At 31.3% G+C, this 22,036-nt stretch overlaps 1 protein-coding gene across 4 annotated transcripts in view; it reads left to right on the top strand.

Moving 5' to 3' along the window:
• The window catches only part of LOC136031174 (acetylcholine receptor subunit alpha-L1-like), a 185,825-nt gene that overhangs the window by 78,408 nt on the left and 85,381 nt on the right, over positions 1–22,036 (top strand). For all 4 annotated transcript variants that reach the window (XM_065710528.1, XM_065710526.1, XM_065710527.1 and 1 more), the window contains one exon: positions 3,101–3,281. In XM_065710528.1, the coding sequence (XP_065566600.1) occupies positions 3,101–3,281 (181 nt within the window). The remainder of the gene's footprint in view (positions 1–3,100; positions 3,282–22,036) is intronic.

The following is a 22,036-nucleotide window of genomic DNA, read 5'->3' as shown; positions in this document are numbered from 1 at the left end:
TAATTTCAACTATTGATTCTACGGCCTTTGTGATTCAGGGGTCATTCTTAAAGAAATGAGAAAAAATTCAAGCTTTGGTGCAAAGAGTCAGTTATTGACCAGGGAATGAACCCCTCATAGACGTAAAAAAATATACAAATATAGAAGTTCGTTAAGTAAGTTAATTCTTAAGTTACTTATATTTATTACTAATAAAAACTTTCGTAAAAAAATAAAAAGTTATAGTTGCTTTTTTAAGTAACCAAAAATTGGAGTGGAACTAGGCCTCCTCCCTCACCCCTTTATTTTATTAAAATTATCTGATCAAAACTATGAGAAAGCCATTTAGCCGAAAAAAATATGCAAATTTTGTTTTAATTATTCATGTGCAATGAGCCGAAATCAAAACATGCATTAATTCAAAAACGTCCATAAATTGTGTATATAAAAAAGCAAGTTTTTTCAACTTCAAGTAAGGAGTAACATTAAAACTTAAACTAACAGGAATTATTCTGTATATCAAAGGAGTTGTCCCCTCCTCAACGCCTCGCTCTTTACGCTAAACTTTATATTGTCTTAAAAAGTAGAGTTGTGAGAGAGTTAAACTTTAGCGCAAACAGCCAGGCGTAGAGGAGGGGACAACCCCTTTCATATATGGAACAATTTCTGTTCGTTTTAAGTTTTAATGTTGCTCCTTATTTGGAGTTAGAAAAACTTGTTTTATTTTTATTTTTAATTGTCATACAAGAGACTAGTGTCATTGTCGGGGGTGGTCTTTTAAAGCATTACGCAACACCCAAGTGTGCACTATCATTATGTACCGCCCATTCGTGTGCCATCCTCAGTTACAATCAGGGATCCCCACTTGACTGGCGGGCACTGGCCTCTATCATGTCATGCAAGAATGCTTCATCCTTAATATACGTAAACAATCTCCAATTACGTAACATACAGGTGCATGTACGTAACATCCCACGTGTGCAGGGCCCTCGATTACACCCGGAGATTACCAGCTTGACTGACAGGCCCTGACATCTAGCAATTTACGCGACATAAGCAAACAAACAAGCCCCTATTATGTAAAACTCAGGTTTTCTATACCACTACACAACAAACAAGTGTATTATAGTATTGCATATCACTCAGGTGCACGTAATAATGTCTTGAGGGGCTAGTAGCTGTAATAGCACATATGCTATAGGCCTTGTCAAAATCCTTATGTGGTCACTACTGATTTGCTATCAACAAGGTGTAAAACCTTTCGATTTAAACTCTGGCGCAAATTCAAATGCATTTTATAATATGCAGGCCACATGCTTCGTTTTGTTCTAGAAAACTTTTGCTGTAATTATAGCATTAAATTTTTAAGTAATGACTTCGTGAGTCCTTAAATAAAACTTAGAAAATCAAACACAATTAATAAGATAAATATTTCTTGCTTTATATCTAAGGACAATCAGATTTCCAAAGTTTTATTTGTTACCATTTTAATATTTGCCTTGTGTATAGGTGAAATATCCTAGAATACAAACTTTGGTGAGGTCAAAATTGGCAGGTATTTTTAAAAATGCAAGCCGCAGACTGTGCTTTGCTTTAAGACGCTCATGCTAGCCACCAATATCTAATTACTAGCTATTTTGAGGTGGAATTCCAAGCCCACTGTGGATATTACGTTTTTAGCCTCGACTATGTAATTAACAATTCCAAAAGTCCTTGCTATAAGTACTTGATGGAGAATAGAACTAATTGTGAAATTCATATACTTGCTCGTTGTATTCCTACATAGAACATCGTATTCCTACATAGAACATCATACTCGAATTTTAATGAAGAATGATCAGTATTTAATCACTTGTAACTAACATCAGTTTGTCCCTGAATATTCTGAAATCGAGAGACAACTTGTTCCATGTTTAGAGGGATAAATATTTCTTATAGAGAAGGGCCCAAGGATACTATTTAGGTACCAAAGATACCTATTGAAAATGCTTTCTTTTCTCTGTAAGGATTATACTAATTAAAAAGGAGCAGAAAGTAACTTTTTAAACTTTAAATACTATTAAGTTTTATTGAAAAAGTTTTAAAAAAACTTTGGCGCACGTTATCAAACATTGAATCTTTCCTTGTCACTAGTTATGGCCCCACTCTCGTTTTTATTGGGACAAGTCAAGATTGACTATTCAAACTTAATTTTTTAACACACCAATAGAATATTTAAATGTTATAATGTTTGGGTCAAATCCTTTATTCATATTAATTTTGAAAACTTTTTCCACAAAAGAAGTTTTTTAATGAAAAGTAAAGAGCTACATTAAATCAAAGAGGAGCAAAAATAAAGTCACATGATTTTTCAAGCTTATAACTACCATGAGTCACCATCAATAATTAAACGAAACTCAAAACGAACAGAAATTACAATAAATAACCGAGTCAAAGAGGTATAGTGCTGACATCCCCCATGCTTTTCAATGACCGGAACATAATTTGCACTTGGTTTGGGAAGATTTAAAGAGAGATGGGCAGAACATTTTGAAAATTTGCCAAGTCTTGATGCATCAGAAAATGATAAAGAAAAGAATAAAAAGTTTGGGACGGTTTGAAAGTGAAGGAAGACTCTTATATTAGTAATTTGAGAAGTCCGTGAGTCATCAGACCCTTTTAGTTTTCAGTTTTATAGATTGTTTGTAAGTATTGGATTCAGAAGCTCAAAGGTTGTTCCCCTGATCTCTTTCTGGAATAGCACTAGTGAAACGTTAGCATAGATGCTAGGAAGTAGAGGTGGCGATATGCCGCTTATATTAGGATAATTTCTGTTTCAGATTTAACGTCAGTTTTGTCTTCCATTAAAAAAGGATTGGGGTTTTTGTTAAATATAAGTTTGGAGATACCGGCTGCATTCCTTTCAACGCGAGCTTTCATAGACCTCAGGATCTTGTGGGGGCTAGGTGAATTATCTACTTTCCTAGTAGATTGAACCCTGCTCGTATACCACCCTTGGTTTTTTATTTTCAAACAATAGGCATTTTTGTTTCGTTTACCAATCTTTCATTGTCTTTAGAGTCTACCTCCCCTAAAATTGCCTCCAAATCAGTCCCGTGAAATAGAGTTTATTGAATTCTAGTGCGGATGGAGACTATATCATCACAACGATGACAAAGGCTTTGATTACGAACGACGGAATGGTGGTTTGGAATCCACCAGCAATACTGAAGACTTATTGTCCAATAGATGTGACATTTTTTCCATTTGACACACAAACATGTTTTATGAAATTTGGATGCTGGAGTCATGATTCTCAGCAGGTAATCGTTTTTTTTATTTCGTTTCTTATTGGAGTCGGTCAATCTGAGGCAGCGAATTATATTCCAACCTGACTTGCTTTGATGCCATTAATATTTTAAGCAAAAACTTGAATAAAATGCCCGACATGTCTCATTTATATTCTAGCATTTATAATTAGAGTAAAAAAAACATCATATACCATGAGCAGGGATGTCATTATTGGTTTAAATGTATAATGGCCTAATAAATACACTCAACTAAGTAATGAGTAACAGGTAGAGGTACAAAAATATACCCAAGCAGCAATGGGTCCTGAAGTACTTACTTATGCTTCAATAGTGTACGTTTTGTTATATTTCCATTCGATTGTTTATCTCTGAAATTTGGTTTTTATTCATAAACTCTTAGGTTCGACAAAAATAGAGAATAACCACTTTTAATAGTAGACATCGAGGAAGATTAAAAGTTTTAGGGTCAATTATGTCGTACAATAAAAATCTTGGTGACAAGAAATTTTACTGAAAAATAAATTTTTAAGATTATGACGGGGTTAATTTGTTTCTTAAGAAAATTTATCCTATGCGTAAAGTCTTGGATTTTTATTAAGAAAAATTTGACTCTAAAATGCTGGAACACAATGGATTTCATGTATCATTGACCTTTCAGTTTGGCAATAATAGTGACAATTTATTGGCCTGCTATAATGCACTAAAATTTCGGTTGATAAGAAATTAATTTTTTACCTCAGTTTTTTATTTTTTTAAATCACTTTTTTGCACGGGTAGCGCTGATGTGTCTCCTTTTTTTGCTTTTTTTCTTACCAGGTGCGGCGGGTTACCAGAATATCATAGTGAGATGTTTAATGGCTCATTTAAAAGCCATTGCTCATATTTACGTGTTTTTCTTATAATCCACCGTCTGCAAGTGTAATATGGCACTACAAATGGCAATTTAGGTGCCATTTTGAAGTGGTTGGAGTAGTGGGCTGCGGTATCGTAGAGAGATGTTTAATAGCTCATATAAGAGCCATTATTCATATTTATGTGCCTTTTATAAATTACTAGCTGTTGGGGTGGCGCTTCGAGCAACCCCAAAACCTAGTTGGTGGGGGCGCTTCGCGCCCCCCCCAAGCCCCCCGCGCGCGTAAGTCGTTACGCGCCATATTAGTTACGCGCCATTGTAGTTGTGTCCCTAGGTCCCACCTGTGAATATATATATATATACTAGCTGTTGGGGTGGCGCTTCGCGCCACCCCAACACCTAGTTGGTGGGGGCGCTTCGCGCCCCCCCCCCAAGCCCCCCCGCGCGCGTAAGTCGTTACGCGCCATATTAGTTACGCGCCATTGTAGTTGTGTCCCTATGTCCCACCTGTGAATATAGATATATATAGATATAGATATATATATATATATATATATATATATGTTTTTAACTACGTAAAACTTGCGAATATACAACATTCTTTGCTGTCCCATTGTCTGTGCATATAAATAGATTGTCAGGTTTACCGACTCTTGAACATGCAACTTATAATGGTCCATGGGAAAACAATCCGTATTCAGATCTATACCTCATGATTCTAATGATTGCCCTTGAGCTTTGTTGATGGTGATTGCTAATCGACCATTCCCTGAGTCACCATCGTCATTTATATATCTCCCTGTGCACCCCGGCGTCCCCTTTGTAGTTATGTCCCTGTGTCCCGGTCGTCATTTATATTCCCTGTGTCCCGGTCGTCATTTGTGTCCCGGTGTTCCAGTCTGTGATTTCTCTTTGAGTGTCCCGGGCGTCATTTATATTCCTTGTGTCCCGGTGTCCCGGTCGTCATTTATATCCCCCTGTGCCCCCCGGCGTCCCCATTGTAGTTGTGTCCCTGTGTCCCGGTCGTCATTTATATTCCCTGTGTCCCGGTCGTCATTTGTATCCCGGTGTCCCGGTCTGTATATACATTCGTTTTTTAGTTTTGTTTTTCTCCGTTATTTTTTTCCTTTTTTCTTTTTTTTCTTTTTTAGTTTATTTAGATTTTTAGATTTTTTAGTTTTTATATTAGTTTTTAGTTTTTTTGTAGTTTTTACCATTTTTTTAGTTTTTTTAGTTTTTTTTTACTTATGTCCTGGTCGTCATTTATACTCCCTGTGTCCCGGTCGTCATTTGTGTCTCGGTGCTTTGTTGATTGCTAATTTATATTATATTTATATTTATATTTTTTATATTTATTAATATTTTTTTAGTTTTCCTTTTCTCTTATTTTTCAGTTTTTTCCTTTTTTTTAGTTTTTTCTTTTTTAGTTTTTAGTTTTTTTTTGTTTTTTACCTTTTTTTGGTTTTTTTAGTTTTTTTAGTTTTTTAGCTTTTTTAGTTTTTTTTATTAGTTTTTAGTTTTTTTTTAGTTTTTGCCTTTTTTTAGTTTTTTCAGTTTTTTTTAGTTTTTAGTTTTTTACCTTTTTTTAGTTTTTTTTTAGTTTTTTAGCTTTTTTAGTTTTTTTTTCTTTTTAATTTTTTTTGGAGTTTTTACCTTTTTTAGTTTTTTTTCTTCTTTTGTATTAGTGTGAAATAATTCAGACGTCATAAGCGGACAAACACGACGTCACTCGACAGACAGACAGACAGACATAACCCACAGACAACTTATTTTTATATATATTTATTCATATTTTTTTAGTTTTCTTTTTCTCTTTTATTTTTCAGTTTTTTCCTTTTTTTTAGTTTTTTCTTTTTTAGTTTTTAGTTTTTTTTAGTTTTTTAACTTTTTTTAGTTTTTTTTTAGTTTTTTTAGTTTTTTAGCTTTTTTAGTTTTTTTATTAGTTTTTATTTTTTTTGTAGTTTTTGCCTTTTTTTATTTTTTTCAGTTTTTTTTAGTTATTAGATTTTTACCTTTTTTTAGTTTTTTAGCTTTTTTAGTTTTTTTTCTTTTTAGTTTTTTTTGTAGTTTTTACCTTTTTTAGTTTTTTTCTTCTTTTGTATTAGTGTGAAATAATTCAGACGTCATATGCGGACAAACATGACGTCACCTGATCCATCCACAGATCCACACACAGACAACTTATTTTTATATATATAATATATATATATATATATATATATATATATATATATATATATATATATATATATATATATATATATATATATATATATATATATATATATATATATATATATATATATATATGTTTTTAACTACGTAAAACTTGCGAATATACAACATTCTTTGCTGTCCCATCGTCTGTGCATATAAATAGATTGTCAGGTTTACCAACTCTTGAACATGCAACGCATAATGGTCCATGGGAAAACAATCCGTATTCAGATCTATACCTCATGATTCTATTGATTGCCCTTGAGCTTTGTTGATGGTGATTGCTAATCGACCATTTCCTTTGTTGCCGTCGTCATTTATATATCCCCCTGTGCCCCCCGGCGTCCCCGTTGTAGTTGTGTCCCTGTGTCCGGGTCGTCATTTATATTCGTAGCATCGTAGCATCGATGAGTTTAAGCAATTCTTGTCAACTGATTGTTTCGCCTATAAAGAATATTATCTCGAGGTAAGAACTGATCACCGACCACAACGATTGCCACTTTGTTGATAGTTGCGTAGCAGGAGGCATCAATTCGATTGCTGTTTTCAAGCAGAAGCACCAAATTATTATTTTTGTGGAAAAGATGATATATATAAATATATATATATATATTTTCTTTTTAGTTTTTTTGTAGTTTTTACCTTTTTTAGTTTTTTTCTTCTTTTGTATTAATGCTAAAGCCAAGGTTCAAACCTGGAGCCTCTCGGACCTAGAACCTGAAACATAACGCTTTACCAACTCAGCTACTTCGGCGTGAATACATTCGTTTTGAGCAGCTTCCTCGGGTGTTGCCATTGTAGGTTCTTCAGTCATTTTACAATTAGAAATTTCTCTTTCAACGGTCTTCTTACAATTAAAAATTTGTCTTTGAAGCATATTCTTAAATACCTGTGTCTTGGCCGTCATTTATAATTGCCTGTGTCCCGGTCGTCATTTGTGTCCCGGTATCCCAGTCTGTAATTTCTCCTTGAGTGTCCCGGTCGTTATTTATATTCCCTCTGTCCCGGTCGTCATTTGTGTCCCGGTCTGTAATTTCTCTTTGAGTGTTTTTTCTTTTTAGTATTTTTTAGTTTTTTACATTTTTTCTTTTTTCAGTTTTTTTTTCTTCTTTATTTTTCAGCATCACTATGAAATACATATCGCCGAACCTTTGTTTTTTTAACTAAAATCTGGTAGGCATTGATGACCTTATCCCAAGATCCCAAACCCAATCATCATCGCTATCATTTTCAGTTTTGATATGTTTTGACTCTCGCTGTCCAGGTGGATCTTCATCTAACTGCGCGGTTTTGCTATAACAGACATAACACGTCATTTGTGTCCCGGTGTCCCGGTCTGTAGTTTCGTTAGTCGACAAACATGACGTCAGACGACAAACAACTTCATGACGACATACAGCTCAATCCTTATAATGACGTCAGTCGACAAACATGACGTCAGTCGACACACAAACATGACGTCAGTCGACAGACAGACAAACAACTTATTTTTATATATATAGATACAATGTTTAAGTGCCATATGTCCCTATAATGGCAGTTTTGGTGCCGTGACTGAAATCAAAAATCTGTAGCTAATGGACTATGAGAACTTCACAGAGATGTTTAATGGTTCATTTAAAAGCTATTGCTCATACTTACGTGCTTTAGGTCCCATTTCTCAAATGGTGGATCTAGTGGGCTACCAGAAACTCGTAGAGATATGTTTAATGGCTCATTAAAAGGTAGTGCTCATATCTATTTACTTTTTGTCAATTCTAACATCTGTAGGGGCAATATGGCTCTATAAACGTCATTTTAGGTATTATTTCTCAAGTGGTGGATCTAGTGGGCTACCAGAAACTCGTAGAGATATGTTCAATGGCTCATTAAAAGATAGTGCTCATATCTTACTTTTGTCAATTCTAACATCTGTAGGGGCAATATGGCTTTATAAACGGCATTTTAGGTATTACTAGCTGTTGGGTTGGCGCTTCGCGCCACCCCAACACCTAGTTGGTGGGGGCGCTTCGCGCCCCCCTCCCCCCAAGCCCCCCGCGCGCGCAAGTCGTTAAGTGCCATTGTAGTTGTGTCCCTGTGTCCCACCTGTAAATATATATATATATATATATATATATATATATATATATATATATATATATATATATATATATATATATATATATATATATATATATATATATATATATATATATATATATATATATATATATATATATATATATATATTAACTACGTAAAACTTGCGAATGTACAAAATTCTTGGCTGTCCCATTGTCTGTGCATATAAATAGATTATCAGGTTTACCGACTCTTGAACATGCAACATATAATTGTCCATGGGAAAAAAATCTGTATTCAGATCTATACCTCATTATTCTATGATTACCCTTGAGTTTTGTTGATGGTGATTGCTAATCGAACATTCCCTGTGTCCCTGTCGTCATTTATATATCCCCCTGTGCCCCCCGGCGTACCCGTTGTTGTTGTTTCCATGTGTCCCAGACGTTTGTGTTCATTTGTGTCCCGGTGCTTTCTTGATGGTGATTGCTAATCGAACATTCCTTGTGTCCTGGTCGCTTTCTCTTTGAGTGTCCCGGTCGTCGTTTATATTCCCTATGTCCCGGTGTCCCGATCGTCATTTGTGTCCCGATGTGTAATTTCGTCAATCAACAAACAAGACGTCAGTCGCGACACAAACATGACGTCACTTGACACACAGACACACAGACAACTTCTATATATATAAAAATAAGTTGTCTGTCTGTGTGTGTGTGTGTCGAGTGACGTCATGTTTGTGTGTCGACTGACGTCATGTTTGTCGACTGACGTCATTATAAGGATTGAGCTGTATGAAGTTGTTTGTCGACTGACGTCATGTTTGTCTACTGATAAAATTACATACCGGGACACCAGGACACAAATGACGACCGGGACACAGGGAATACTAATGACAACCGGGAACCTCAAAGAGAAATTACAGACTGGGACACCCGGACACAAATCACGACCGGGACACAGGGAATATAAATGACGACCGGGACCCAGGGACACATCATTAGAATAATGTGGTATAGATCTGAATACGGATTGTTTTTCCCATGGACAATTATATGTTGAATGTTCAAGAGTCAGTAAACCTGAAAATCTATTTATATACACAGACAATGGGACAGCGAAGAATGTTGTATATTCGCATGTTTTACGTAGTTAAAAACATATATATATATATTTATCTATCTCTATTCACAGGTGGGACACAGGGACACAATTACAATGGCGCGTAGCTAATATGGCGCGTAACGACTTACGCGTGAGGGGGGGGCTTGGGGGGGGGGGGGCGCGAAGCGCCCCACCAACTAGGTGTTGGGGTGGCGCAAAGCGCTACCCCAACAGCTAGTATTTTTATATATATAAATGTCCCGTTGTCCCGGTCGTCATTTGTGTCCCGATTTCCCGGTGTGTAATTTCGTCAATCAACAAACATGACGTCAGTCGACACACAAACATGACGTCACTCGACACACACACACACACACACACACAGACAACTTATTTATATATATATAGATTTCTCAAGTGGTGAATCTAGTGGGCTACCAGAAACTCGTTGAGATATGTTTAATGGCTCATTAAAAGGTAGTGCTCATATCGTACTTTTGTCAATTCTAACATCTGTAGGGGCAATATGGCTCTATAAACGGCATTTTAGGTACCGTTTCTCAATTGGAAAAGCTTCGAAGCATAAAACGGCATCATTGTAATTTGCATGGTCCAAATTCATTAACTGGTGGCTTACAGTCATCCCTTCCGTACGCTTCCCCTCCCAACCCCCATAGTAAGTTTCATAAATCGTCTGCTCAGCAGCAGGCTATTGCAACACCAAGGGTGCTAGCAGGCTACCACATCATCTGAGAGAGATGTTTATTTGCTCGTCTAAAAGCTATTGCTTATATCAACATGCTTTTAGTAAGTTCTACCATCTGTAAGTTTCATTAGGTGTGGCAACTTAGTAGAAGGCGAACTACAGCCCATAGTAACCAAAAGTTGAACACACATTTCCAAAATAAATGTTTAATGAGAAAGAAATGTGTTCTGACACTGATTCAGGAATGATAATTATTATTTCGGTTAATCTTTAGAGTTTATTGAAGTAACAAATTTCTGGGGATTTAAACGAAGATTCTGAAATCCCTTAAATATGGCACCAGATCTCAAGGAAAAGTGCATGATTGGGCTCAGCATGGCCGAAAACCTTACATAGAAGAAAAACAGGTCTCAATCTTGAACAACAAGAGGAGACACCGATGTGTCTCCTTTTCAACGGACTAGGTATAGACTGAAAGGTAGAAGACTGAAAGGTCAGCAATTCACACCGAAATTTCCTCAAACTTTCTTTTTTAGTGTACGAAAAATGTGCCGGGAAGTGACGGAACAGGATTCCGTAGACCTCTCCTGGATACTTTGAGCTAATTCTGCTCACAACTACTCAAAATTTACATTATAGACTCCTGTGATAGTTCTTCAACCTTATTAAATGTTCACAGGTGCAACTCCTTCACAATCGTAGGGAACGGTCGCCATTACCTTGTTGATACAAATTTCATGTATCTTAGTAATATGCTTCGGATTATCGCATTTAGTGGTACCAAGAAGGTAATTAGGATCCAACCATGAGAATTAAATTATGTAGACAATGAACGTGAACAGTTGTGTTGGTATCAAGCAGCCCATTAAAAATAATCGAAATTTCTATGCACACACACACACACATATATATATATATATATATATATATATATATATATATATATATATATATATATATATATATATATATATATATATATATATATATATATATATATATATATATATATATATATATATATATATATATATATATATATATATATATATATATACTAGCTGTTAGGGTGGCGCTTCGCGCCACCCCAACAAGTCGTTACGCGCCATTGTAGTTGTGTCCCTATGTCCCACCTTTGAATATATATATATATATATGTATATATATATGTATATATACATATATATATATATATATGTATATATATATATATATATATATATATATATATATATATGTATATATATATATATATGTATATATATATATATATATATATATATATATATATATATTTATATATATATGTATATATATATATATATATATGTATATATATATATATATGTAATATATATATATATATATATATATATATATATATATATATATATATATTTATAAATATATATATATATATATATATATATATATATATATATATATATATATATATATATGTATATATATATATATATATATATATATATATATGTATATATATATGTATATATATATATATATATATATATATATATATATATATATATATATATATATATATATATATATATATATATATATATATATATATATATATATATATATATATATATATATATATATATGTTTTTAACTACGTAAAACTTGCGAATATACAACATTCTTTGCTGTCCCATTGTCTGTGCATATAAATAGATTGTCAGGTTGACCGACTCTTGAACATGCAACATATAATGGTCAATGGGAAAACAATCCGTATTCAGATCTATACCTCATGATTCTAATGATTGCCATTGAGCTTTGTTGATGGTGATTGCTAATCGACCATTCCCTGAGTCGCCATCGTCATTTATATATCCCACTGTGCACCCCGGCGTCCCCTTTGTAGTTATGTCCCTGTGTCCCGGTCGTCATTTATATTCCCTGTGTCCCGGTCGTCATTTGTGTCCCGGTGTCCCAGTCTCTGATTTCTCTTTGAGTGTCCCGGGCGTCATTTATATTCCTTGTGTCCCGGTGTCCCGTTCGTCATTTATATCCCCCTGTGGCCCCCGGCGTCCCCGTTGTAGTTGTGTCATTTATATTCCCTGTGTCCCGGTCGTCATCCCGGTATACATTCGTTTTTGAATTGGTATATGATGAAATAAATTTTTAATTTTTTCCCTTTTTTTCCTTTTAGTTTTTTTTATTGGTTTTGACCTTTTTTTTAGGTTTTTTAGTTTTTTTCTTTTTTCTTTTTAGTTTTTTTTTGAAGTTTTTATCTTTTTAGTTTTTTTATTTTTATATATATATTTTTTTAGTTTTATTTTTCTCCTTTATTTTTCAGTTTTTTTTCCTTTTTTTAGTTTTTTTTCTTTTTAGTTCTTTTAGTTTTTACCTTTTTTATTTTTTTTTTAGTTTTTTAGATGAAAATTTTTTTAGTTTTATTCCTTTTTTTCTTTTCAGTTTTTTATTGGTTTTTAACCTTTTTTTTAGCTTTTTTAGTTTTTTTTTCGTTTTTTTTTTTACTTTTTTTTAGTTTTTATCTTTTTTATTTTTTTCAATTTTTATTCTTAATTTTTTTTTATTAGTTTTTAGTTTTTTTTGTAGTTTTTGCCTTTTTTAGTTTTTTCAGTTTTTTTTTTAGTTTTTAGATTTTACCTTTTTTACCCTAACCAGGATTTGACCCTGTGACCTTCATTCTCCGTTCTGACACCCTCTCTCACCGAGTGACTACTCCAGCATGTTCATTTTGGTGTTTTAAATGGTATATTATTAACCAAATAAATGTGTTTTACAATATACTAAGCATCGTCATAACAAAAATGACGACAACTAATTTCATGACGTCAGTCAACACAGAAATTAAGTTCTGAAATTAAGTCATGAAATTAGTTGCCGTCATTTTTGCTTTGACGGTGACGTCATTCAAGTTATATAAGACATACGTTCACGTAGAAATCTATTAATGTTTAAGTTTACAATGACTGATGAAGATGCTCAAAGAGTCTATGCCAAAAAACTTGCTGCTGATAGAGAAAGTCAGAAAAGAAAGCGTGCCGAGGAACTATCAGCAGCAAGTTTTTTGGCATAGACTCTTTTAGCATCTTCATCAGTCATTGTAAACTTAAACATTAATAGATTTCTACGTGAACATATGTCTTATATAACTTGAATGACGTCACCGTCAAAGCAAAAATGACGACAACTAATTTCATGACGTCAGCCGACACAGAAACATGACGTCACCTGACAACTAATTTCATGACGTCAGCCGACACAGAAACATGACGTCACCTCATCCACAGATCCACAGACAGAAAACTTATTTTTATATATATAGATATATATATATATATATATATATATATATATATATATATATATATATATATATATATATATATATACATACATATATATATATATATATATATATATATATATATATATATATATATATATATATATATATATATATATATATATATATATATATATATATATATATAGTGTCCCGGGCGTCATTTATATTCTTTGTGTCCCGGTCGTCATTTATATTCCCCTGTGCCCCCCGGCGTCCCCGTCGTAGTTGTGTCATAAAGAAAAAAACTAAAAAACCTAAAAAAAAGGTCAAAACCAATAAAAAAAAACTAAAAGGAAAAAAAGGAAAAAATTAAAAATTTATTTCATCATATACCAATTCAAAAACGAATGTATATCGGGATGACGACCGGGACACAGGGAATATAAATGACAAAACTACAACGGGGACGCCGGGGGCACAGGGGGATATAAATGACGACCGGGACACCGGGACACAAGGAATATAAATGACACCCGGGACACTCAAAGAGAAATCAGAGACTGGGACACCGGGACACAAATGACGACCGGGACACAGGGAATATAAATGACGACCGGGACACAGGGACATAACTACAAAGGGGACGCCGGGGTGCACAGGGGGATATATAAATGACGATGGCGACTCAGGGAATGGTCGATTAGCAATCACCATCAACAAAGCTCAAGGACAATCATTAGAATCATGAGGTATAGATCTGAATACGGATTGTTTTCCCATTGACCATTATATGTTGCATGTTCAAGAGTCGGTAAACCTTACAATCTATTTTATATGCACAGACAATGGGACAGCAAAGAATGTTGTATATTCGCATGTTTTACGTAGTTAAAAACATATATATATATATATATATATATATATATATATATATATATATATATATAATACATATATATATTTATATATATATATATATATATATATATATATATATATATATATATATATATATATATATATATATATATATATATATATATATATATATATATATATATATATATATATATATATATCTATATATATAAAAATAAGTTGTCTGTCCGTTACGCCAGATTATATCTTCTATATATATAAAAGAAAACAAACTAGAATGTAAAAACTGGAAATTGCATAAATATTTCGAAATATTTTGACAATAGATTAAAGTAATTCGAAAAAAGAAAAATGGTAAAAAACTAAAAAAAAAACTAAAAAGAAAAAACTTAAAAAAAAATAAAAATTTAAAAAATTAAAAAAAGAAAAAAACCTAAAAAGAAAAAAATGTAAAAAAATAAAAAAGATAAAAAACTAAAAAAAAACTAAAAAAAGCTAAAAAACTAAAAAAAAGAAAAAACTAAAAAAAACTGGGAATTGCACAAATATTTCAATATATTTTGACAATAGATTAAAGTAATTCGAAACCTTAAAACAGATACCCCAAATTTTGAGGTTTAATATAAATTGTTGGAGCTTTAGCATGCTTGGCACGTAAAGATTTTTCCAAGTGTCAATGTTAGAATGAATATTGACAAATTGAAGAAAACAAATCAATAAAAAGAAGAAACTAAAAAAAAGAAAAAATTAAAAAAGAAAAAAAAACTAAAGAAGAAACTGTATCTATATATGTAAAAATCTATATATATAAAAATAAGTTGTCTGTCTTTTATGTCTGTTACACTATGTCTGTTACGCCAGATTATATCTTATCTATATACAAAAATAAGTTGTATGTATTTTTGCATTGAGAGTTTGCATATGACGTCTGAAAAATAAAGAAGAAAAACAAAATGAAAAAAGAAAAATGGTAAAAAACTAAAAAAAAATAAAAAGAAAACAACTTAAAAAAACTAAAAAGAAAAAACTAAAAAAAAAAATTAAAAACAAAACTTAAAAAGAGAAAAATGTAAAAAAAAAAATAAATAAAACAGTTCAAAATAGGGATGATACCTTTTTATTGACAGTGAAATATAAAGTTATTTAACTGGATATTTCGAACACATATAGCCTACAGTGTTCATCATCAGCAGTAAAACTCTGTTTTACTGCTGATGATGAACACTGTATATGTGTTCGAAATATCCAGTTAAATAATTTTATATTTCACTGTCAATAAAAAGGTATCATCCCTATTTTGAACTGTTTTACTTTCGTCATGGAAAGGCAGTGTGGTCTTCGAAGTTAACTACGTCGAAAAAATAAAAAGGTAAAAACTAAAAAGAAAAAAAACTAAAAAAAGCTATCCAACTAAAAAAAGAAAAAACTAAAAAAAAACTGGGAATTGCACAAATATTTCAAAATATTTTGACAAAAGATTAAGGTAATTCGAAAACCTTAAAACAGATACCCAAATTTTAAGGTTTATTATAAATTTTGGGAGCTTTAGCTTGCTTGGCACGTAAAGATTTTTCCAAGTGTCAATGTTAGAATGAACATTGACAAATTGAAGAAAACAAATCAATAAAAAGAAGAAACTTAAAAAAGAAAAATTAAAAAAGAAAAAAACTAAGAAAAAAAACTAAAAAAGAAAAAAAAACTGAAATGAAACTGTATCTATCTATATATATAAAAATAAGTTGTCTGTGTGTGGATCTGTGGATCTGTGGATCAGGTGACGTCACCTGAAAAAACTGGATCAGGTGACGTCAAAACTGAAAAAACTAAAAAAAGGCAAAAACTACAAAAAAAATAAAAACTAATAAAAAAAATAAAAAAGCTAAAAAACTAAAAAAACTAAAAAAAGGCAAAAACTACAAAAAAAAACTAAAAACTAATAAAAAAGCTAAAAAACTAAAAAAACTAAAAAAAGGCAAAAACTACAAAAAAACTAAAAACTAATAAAAAAAATAAAAAAGCTAAAAAACTAAAAAACTAAAAAAGTAAAAAACTAAAAAAACTAAAAACTAAAAAAAACTAAAAAAAAGGAAAAAACTGAAAAATAAGCTAAAATAAAGGTAAAAACCAATAAAAAACTAAAAAAAAAAATGAAAAAACTAAAAAAAGGCAAAAACTACAAAAAAAACTAAAAACTAATAAAAAAAAGTAAAAAAGCTAAAAAACTAAAAAAACTAAAAAAACTAAAAAAAGGTAAAAAACTAAAAAAAATAAAAAATAAAAAAAAGCTAAAAAAAAAGGAAAAAAACTGAAAAATAAGCTAAAATAAAGGTAAAAACCAATAAAAAACTAAAAGAAAAAAGGAAAAAACTAAAAAAATTTTCATCTAAAAAACTAAAAAAAACTAAGAAAGGTAAAAACTAAAAGAACTAAAAAAGAAAAAAATAAATGACGACACTCAAAGAGAAAGCGACCAGGACAAAAGGAATGTTCGATTAGCAATCAACAAAGCACCGGGACACAGGGAGTATAAATGACGACCAGGACATAAGTAAAAAAAAACTAACAAAACTAAAAAGAAGGTAAAAACTACAAAAAAACTAAAAAGAAAAAAACTAAAAAAAGGCAAAAAACTACAAAAAAAAACTAAAAACTAATAAAAAAGCTAAAAAACTAAAAAAACTAAAAAAAAGGCAAAAACTACAAAAAAACTAAAAACTAATAAAAAAATAAATTAAAAAAACTAAAAAAAGGTAAAAAACTAAAAAAAATAAAAAATAAAAAAAAACTAAAAAAAAAGGAAAAAACTGAAAAATAAGCTAAAATAAAGGTAAAAACCAATAAAAAACTAAAAAGAAAAAAAAGGAAAAAACTAAAAAAATTTTCATCTAAAAAACTAAAAAAAACTAAAAAAGGTAAAAACTAAAAGAACTAAAAAAGAAAAAAATAAATGACGACACTCAAAGAGAAAGCGACCAGGACAAAAGGAATGTTCGATTAGCAATCAACAAAGCACCGGGACACAGGGAGTATAAATGACGACCAGGACATAAGTAAAAAAAAAAACTACAAAACTAAAAAGAAGGTAAAAACTACAAAAAAACTAAAAAGAAAAAAAACTAAAAACTAATAAAAAAACTAAAAAATCTAAAAATCTAAATAAACTAAAAAAGAAAAAAAAGGAAAAAATAAAGGAGAAAAACAAAACTAAAAAACGAATGTATATACAGACCGGGACACCGGGATACAAATGACGACCGGGACACAGGGAATATAAATGACGACCGGGACACAGGGACACAACTACAACGGGGACACCGGGGGAAACAGGGGGATATAAATGACGACCGGGACACCGGACAGGGAATGGTCGATTAGCAATCACCATCAACAAAGCTCAAGGGCAATCATTAGAATCATGAGGTATAGATCTGAATACAGATTGTTTTACCATGGACCATTATATGTTGCATGTTCAAGAGTCGGTAAACCTGACAATCTATTTATATGCAAAGACAATGGGACAGCAAAGAATGTTGTATATTCGCAAGTTTACGTAGTTAAAACCATAAATATATATATATATATATATATATATATATATATATATATATATTTATATATATATATATATATATATATATATATATATATATATATATATATATATATATATATATATATATATATATATATATATTCACAGGTGGGACATAGGGACACAACTACAATGGCGCGTGACTATTATGGCGCGTAACGACTTACGCGTGCGGGGGGGCTTGGGGGGGCGCGAAGCGCCCCCACCAACTAGGTGTTTGGGGTGGCGCGAAGCGCCACCCCAACAGCTAGTATATATATATATATATATATATATATATACATATATATATATACATATAATATATATATATATATATATATAATATATAAATAAGTTGTCTGTGGATCTGTGGATCGTGGATCAGGTGACGTCATGTTTCTGTGTCGGCTGACGTCATGAAATTAGTTGTCGTCATTTTTGTTATGACGATGCTTAGTATATTGTAAAACACATTAATTTGGTTAATAATATACCATTTAAAACACCAAAATGAACATGCTGGAGTAGTCACTCGGTGAGAGAGGGTGTCAGAACGGAGAATGAGGGTCCCAGGTTCAAATCCTGGTTAGGCTAAAAAAGGTAAAAAACTAAAAACTAAAAAAAAACTGAAAAAACTAAAAAAAGACAAAAACTACAAAAAAAAACAAAAACTAATAAAAAAATAAAACAGCCGAAAAACTAAAAAAACTAAAGAAACTAAAAAAAGGAAAAAACTAAAAACTAAAAAAAAACTAAAAAAAAGGAAAAAACTGAAAAATAGAAGAGAAAAAGAAAACTAATAAAATTAAAAATAAACATAAAAAAAAATAAAAAAGATAAAAACTAAAAATAAATTAAAAAGAAAAAACGAAAAAAAAATAAAAAAGCTAAAAAAAGGTAAAAACCAATAAAAAACTAAAAAGAAAAAAGGTGAAAAACTAAAAAAAAATTTAATATAAAAAACTAAAAAAAATAAAAAGGTAGAAACTAAAAGAACTAAAAAAGAAAAAAAACTAAAAAAAGGAAAAAAACTGAAAAATAAAGGAGAAAAAGAAAACTAAAAAATATAAATAAAAGTAAAAAAACTAAAAAGATAAAAACTTCAAAAAAAAACTAAAAAGAAAAAGAAAGAAACTAAAAAACCTAAAAGACCAGGACACAGGGAATATAAATGACGACCGGGACACAGGGACATAACTACAAAGGGACGCCGGGGTGCACAGGGGGATATATAAATGACGATGGCGACTCAGGGAATGGTCGATTAGCAATCACCATCAACAAAGCTCAAGGGCAATCATTAGAATCATGAGGTATAGATCTGAATACGGATTGTTTTCCCATGGACCATTATATGTTGCTTGTTCAAGAGTCGGTAAACCTTACAATCTATTTTATATGCACAGACAATGGGACAGCAAAGAATGTTGTATATTCGCAAGTTTTACGTAGTTAAAAACATATATATATATATATATATATATATATATATATATATATATATATATATATATATAATATATATATATATATATATATATATATATATATAAATAAGTTGTCTGTGGATCTGTGGATCGTGGATCAGATGACGTCATGTTTCTGTGTCGGCTGACGTCATGAAATTAGTTGTCGTCATTTTTGTTATGACGATGCTTAGTATATTGTAAAACACATTAATTTGGTTAATAATATACCATTTAAAACACCAAAATGAACATGCTGGAGTAGTCACTCGGTGAGAGAGGGTGTCAGAACGGAGAATGAAGGTCCCAGGTTCAAATCCTGGTTAGGCTAAAAAAGGTAAAAAACTAAAAACTAAAAAAAAACTGAAAAAACTAAAAAAGGCAAAACTACAAAAAAAAATAAAAACTAATAAAAAAATAAAACAGCCGAAAAACTAAAAAAACTAAAGAAACTAAAAAAAGGAAAAAACTAAAAACTAAAAAAAAACTAAAAAAAAGGAAAAACTGAAAAATAGAAGAGAAAAAGAAAACTAATAAAATTAAAAATAAACATAAAAAAAAATAAAAAAGATAAAAACTAAAAATAAAGTAAAAAGAAAAAACGAAAAAAAATAAAAAAGCTAAAAAAAAAGGTTAAAACCAATAAAAAACTAAAAAGAAAAAAGGTGAAAAACTAAAAAAAATTTAATCTAAAAAACTAAAAAAAACTAAAAAGGTAAAAACTAAAAGAACTAAAAAAGAAAAAAAAACTAAAAAAAGGAAAAAACTGAAAAATAAAGGAGAAAAAGAAAACTAAAAAAATATAAATAAAAGTAAAAAAACTAAAAGATAAAAACTTAGAGAAAAAGAAAAAGAAAGAAAACTAAAAAACCTAAAAGACCGGGACACAGGGAATATAAATGACGACCGGGACACAGGGACATAACTACAAAGGGGACGCCGGGCTGCACAGGGGGATATATAAATGACGATGGCGACTCAGGGAATGGTCGATTAGCAATCACCATCAACAAAGCTCAAGGGCAATCATTAGAATCATGAGGTATAGATCTGAATACGGATTGTTTTCCCATGGACCATTATATGTTGCATGTTCAAGAGTCGGTAAACCTGACAATCTATTTATATGCACAGACAATGGGACAGCAAAGAATGTTGTATATTCGCAAGTTTTACGTAGTTAAAAACATATATATATATATATATATATATATATATATATATATATATATATATTATATATATATATATATATATATATATATATATATATATAATATATATATATATATATATATATATATATATATATATATATATATATATATATATATACATGTATATATATATCTATATTCACAGGTGGGACATAGGGACACAACTACAATGGCGCGTAACTAATATGGCGCATAACGACTTACGCGCGTGGGGGGGCTTGGGGGGTGCACGAAGCGCCCCCACCAACAAGGTGTTGGGGTGGCGCGAAGCGCCACCCCAACAGCTAGTATATATATATAGATACGTCAGTTGGCAAACATGACGTTAGTCGACACACAAACATGACGTCAGTAGACAGAAACATAGACAAACAACTTAAATTATATATATAGATAGATAGCACTGGGAGCCTGGCGGCTTAGCCTCCGAGTTCAGGCAGGCTACGCGGCAGAATTGTACATATTGATTCTCGTTGTCACTTGTCTTGTAACCGTAACCTCTTCTTGATGTCATGGTGTCACCATAGGTTCGATACAACCACCGTGGGAAAACACAGATTTTTTCTTAAAGTTGTGACCTATTTAGATTGTTTTCCGCCAAAAATGCCAAATGCTAGTTTTTTTCTTTTAGCCAATTTTGAGGCCTTGCCTCGACATGGCTACGTGCTGGCTTGTATATATTGATTTTGATTATCGATTTTTCTCTTACCTCAGAAATGTTTACTGTTCTCACCTTGGTTTTTTACTTGTTCTCTTCATTATGAAACTCCTTAAAACGCCTTTGTGAAGAAGGTCATTAAACTTAATATTTTATACCTTGCTATGTTTCTTTTGTAATGTTGCATACGTGCTAGATATAAAAACAATAAGATCACTCCCAAGGGGGAAAGGAAATTATACAGTTTATTATCTTGATAAATTCTACTAAAAAATAACGTCACTCATATGAGTATTATCTAAAATTAAAGCGCTAAACGATTTTTATCAAACTTGTGATCTATGTAGATCGTTTTTGCAGGTCAGAATGTCCCAAGATGCCAATGTTCCAAAATATTTTTTTCCCGTTGTGATTTTTGCTCTCGCTTATACTTTTTGCGGCCACTCACCTTCTAACCACACATTTCTTTGTTCTCGTATATTTTATTCTTCACTTTATTTTTTATTCGTTCTGCTCCTCGTTGTCCTATGTCTTTTAACTGTATTTTTTTTTTGACTCATTTTAATGGTCGCTATCGCTTATCCTCTAACTGGATGTATTTTTCCTTCACTTTTAATTCTGACTAGTTGGAATTGTCGTTCTTGCAAATATTCTAACCGTATATTTCTTTGTTCTTCATTTTCGTTTATCATTACTTCAAACATTTTCTAAATGCCATTTACCTTAGCTGCTCGGGTTAGTTTTGT

This window comes from Artemia franciscana, chromosome 9 (genome assembly GCF_032884065.1).
Source record: "Artemia franciscana chromosome 9, ASM3288406v1, whole genome shotgun sequence".
Classification (NCBI taxonomy): domain Eukaryota; kingdom Metazoa; phylum Arthropoda; class Branchiopoda; order Anostraca; family Artemiidae; genus Artemia; species Artemia franciscana.
The sequence above is the reverse complement of the archived record's forward strand: the minus strand, read 5'-3'. Positions and strand labels throughout refer to the sequence as shown.